This window comes from Phaethon lepturus, unplaced genomic scaffold (genome assembly GCF_000687285.1).
Source record: "Phaethon lepturus isolate BGI_N335 unplaced genomic scaffold, ASM68728v1 scaffold23897, whole genome shotgun sequence".
Lineage (NCBI taxonomy): Eukaryota > Metazoa > Chordata > Aves > Phaethontiformes > Phaethontidae > Phaethon > Phaethon lepturus.
The window spans coordinates 482-4,009 of NW_010550113.1; the positions used below are offsets into that span (position 1 = coordinate 482).

Here is a 3,528-nt window from a genome sequence, read left to right on the forward strand (position 1 = left end):
GTGTTTTTACAGGAAGGGTAATTATGCAGGCGTGAGGCCACACAAATTGGTGCCAGCCAGAAGGGAGCTGGGCACAAGGCTGCAGAGAGGGGGGAGCGTGTCTCTTGGGGTCTTAAAATAAAGTTGCAGGGTTTCTCCGTAGCTACTCTAGCCAAGGAGACGGGGAACCAGGCAAATCATTCTCTCTCTTCTCCCACTTTCCCAGTGAAGAAAGCTCTAACGCAGACCTGAGGCGTGTACATCCGGAGCGGAGCGATCTGCAGTCTGCCACTCCTCCTGCCCTGCTTTGCTCACCAGCTGGGACAGTAAGCAGGACTGTTTTGGTTAAGAAACCAGGGTTGTAGATGGATGAAATACGATTGTCTGGTTTGTGTGTACTACTTCCCAATGCTCAAGCACATATCAAATACAGAGCAAAATCTGGAAGTGGTACCAATACATATACCTGCTTACTGCAGCTGAAGTGCCAGGACAGGAGATCTCTTATTTACTCTCAGGGCCTGACTTTCAGAGTTATTTAGATGCTAGAAGATGTCCAGACTCATTTCTCACAGATAGAGGTCTCAGAGCTCTAGCTACGTGGTGATGCTGGCAAATAGACTTAGTTATAGACTAAGCATAACTTGAAAAGGTGTCCTGTCAGGAAAGAAGCAATTTCATTTAAAATAACAAAGCAAAAATTAAGACTAACCCTTGAAGAAGAGCACTCTCCAGCTCTCAGGTGTCTGGATGCTAAGAGAGAAACATCTGTGCATAGGCTTCCATCTATACAGACTTATATGGGTTGTTTTTATAAAATGTCATGAGTCCTTAAAGCCAGGTTGCAAACATCACAAAAGTTACTCCACTTTAAAGTATTTTGCCTGGAGATGTAGCAAACGTGTTGCTGTCTGTACCACACGTTTAAGCAACTGAGTGTTCTTTGGTGCTGGGTTTGGAAGGACTTCAGGTCTGAATTGTTGTGATCTGCCTGGTCTGTGCTGCTATATGGGTGGTTATGGCAGTGCTATTAACATTTGTTACGTGTTTTCTTCCCAGTGATGAAACATGTGCAATGGGGTATCATGATCTCCTTATCTTAAGGTAAGCAAAGTCCAAAGGATGTTACTGGTCTTCAGAGGGGAAGGTGGGGAGATTTCCCATGGTCTTTGGATCCCATGGAAGACCCTGAGAGCTCAGTGCCCTCTGTCTAGGGGACCTCTGTAATTCTGTAATCGTGCTACATGCTGCAACTTACCCTCATCAGAGCTTGGATCCCTTCTTCCAGGTCCTTTAGTTTCTCATACACTCTGTCTGAGGTGCCAAAAACCAGATTGTTTGTAAACACCTTGCTTAAGTATTGCACTGGGGTCAACCAGGACTGGATGAGAACCAGTGAAAACCGAAGCAGCTCCATGTCCTAAAATTAAGAAAAGAAAGGGTCAAAGCTGTGCAAGTGAGGTATTTGGTAGAGTTACCTGCGTGTCCTACTCCCTCTGAAACAGCCTGGAGGTGCCACTGCTCCCACAGCTTCAGCAGATAAAGACAAGTGTGCAGGCTGAGGACCACTGCCCAGCCATGCATCCTGTGCAGGCAATACTTTTTCTCAACCCTGGGGTGGGAATATGATTCATAATGAAACCCAAAAGAGTCTTTCTGCCTTCATGCAGGGTTTAAATAGTAAAAAAGGGAGAGGAGGAATGAAGCACTGAAGTGCTCACAGGTGGAAACTCTCTGCTCCTGTAACGAAGCACAGCTGAGCTCTTCAAACAGGTCTGTGCTTGCCCAACTTACCGATTTCTGCTGGGCATCATCCTTCCCCGTGGGAGCGGGGATGGTTTCCGAGTAACAAAATGCTGCCTGGGAATTTTTGTTGGCATGTCTTTGGTCCTCTGGAATATAGGTGCGTTCCTGTGGAGACATCCCAAATACACTCAGATCTGTTGCCTGTGTACTGGGAGAAGACTGTAGACACTTTCCCAAGCTGTCCCACACGGTTAGTCTTTGCAAGAAATAAATGTGAGACATGAGGTGTCTCTGTACAGGGTTGGCACAATAGCTACTGGACCTAAAGTTCTTCTTCTCGCTAAGCCAAGGTGCTAAGGGAATGCAAAACACCCTTGGACCAGGTTCTCCCAAGGAGTAGATGATGCCCAAGGGCAGCTCTTGCCAAGGTGACAGCTCGTGGCAGCTCGTGGCAATAGCAGAAACTGGATAGTTTCGAGCACTCAGAATCACCCAGGGCCAAAGGTGACTGACACAGGAAAGGCTTGCAAGATATCTGTGCCATCTCCCACTGCTTTCAGAGCCAGGTTTCTCTTTGAGACAGCTGACCCTGTGCAGTAGGTTTGGATGTGGGCAGCAATGGTGCTGGGAGGGGACTGTGCAGGATCAGAACTGGGGGCAGAGACCTGAGAAGAGGAGATGGGGTCCAGCCTGATGGGACATAACCTGTCCTGTCCTATTGAGACCCTTTCACCTCATCGAGAACTGACCCAGAAGATACCAATAGTTGAAAAGTCTCTGCTTGTAGGAAATGCTCAGAGGCCGCGACACTTACAAACTCTTTGTATGTCTCGGCAGCCAGGAGGTGAAGGTGCTGAGCCCTCAGCACAGCGTTGGCAAACAGGTTGGAAAGGGGCATGGCTGGGAAGGTGGCAGCTTCCTGGGGCCACTGCAGTGCCAGAGAGATGACAGCAATGAAGAGAGGAGAAAACCATGACCCTGCAGCAAAGTGGAGAGGAGGGGTGTTAGCAGTCCTTTAGTGACTGTGCCGAGGAGCGGGGTGTCACCTGGCAATTAATTCCCAGCCTCTTCTGTCCATCCTGGCTGAGGAGTCGCCGTCCTTGAGGTCTTGTTGAACTCAGTGGGTGAGCTTAGCCCTCCCCAAAATCAAATGAAGCCCTGTCCTCTTTCACTGGACGTGTCCTCGGGGCTTGCACTGCTCCTGATCTCATAAGCAGTGTCTTCCTGGCTGAAGAGTCATTGTTGCTGCATGAAACTGGAGTGTTTCCCTATGTTTTTCCCTAACATGCTTATGTTTTTCTCTACACCTTGTTCTCATGAGAAGAGCACAGTGCAGTCCTCATGGCGTGAGCAAGCAGGGGATGGTCAGCCGTGCTGCTGATGTGAAACCGGCTGCCTTCACTAGGACGAGAGCTGATGACATTACCTGTGCTGTGACCAGCTGCGTTTGCTCTCTGGGACATACCTGTAGAATTTGGTGATCTTTGTCAAGCCTAAACGTTTTCAACCCATGACATCTGACTCTCACAAGTGTCCATCTGTGCTTATAGAGACCACAAAGTTAATCTCCAATACTCTTCCGTGGAGGAATGCCCTGGAGCCTGTAAGACTTGGACATGTGCATTAGGCCTCATTCTGATCCCTGTCTTAAGCTTTGAATATGAGTTTTAACATTCTTGCCAACATTTATGTTAATAATAACTCTTATAACTGTGGCTTGACCTTGTTCTTTATGTCCTCCATCCTCTCCTTGCCCAGTTTAGGCTAATGAGTTAATTCATGGGTTAAAGGTACCCTGTAGGG

At 48.0% G+C, this 3,528-nt stretch overlaps 1 protein-coding gene across 1 annotated transcript in view; it reads right to left on the reverse strand.

The window, feature by feature from the left end:
- Window positions 1-3,528, reverse strand: part of LOC104623391 (somatotropin) — a 4,253-nt gene that overhangs the window by 476 nt on the left and 249 nt on the right. The window contains exons 2-4 of the mRNA XM_010290468.1: window positions 2,540-2,703; window positions 1,774-1,890; window positions 1,238-1,399 (exon numbers count right to left, since the gene is read on the reverse strand). Coding sequence (XP_010288770.1) covers window positions 1,238-1,399; window positions 1,774-1,890; window positions 2,540-2,703 — 443 coding nt within the window. The remainder of the gene's footprint in view (window positions 1-1,237; window positions 1,400-1,773; window positions 1,891-2,539; window positions 2,704-3,528) is intronic.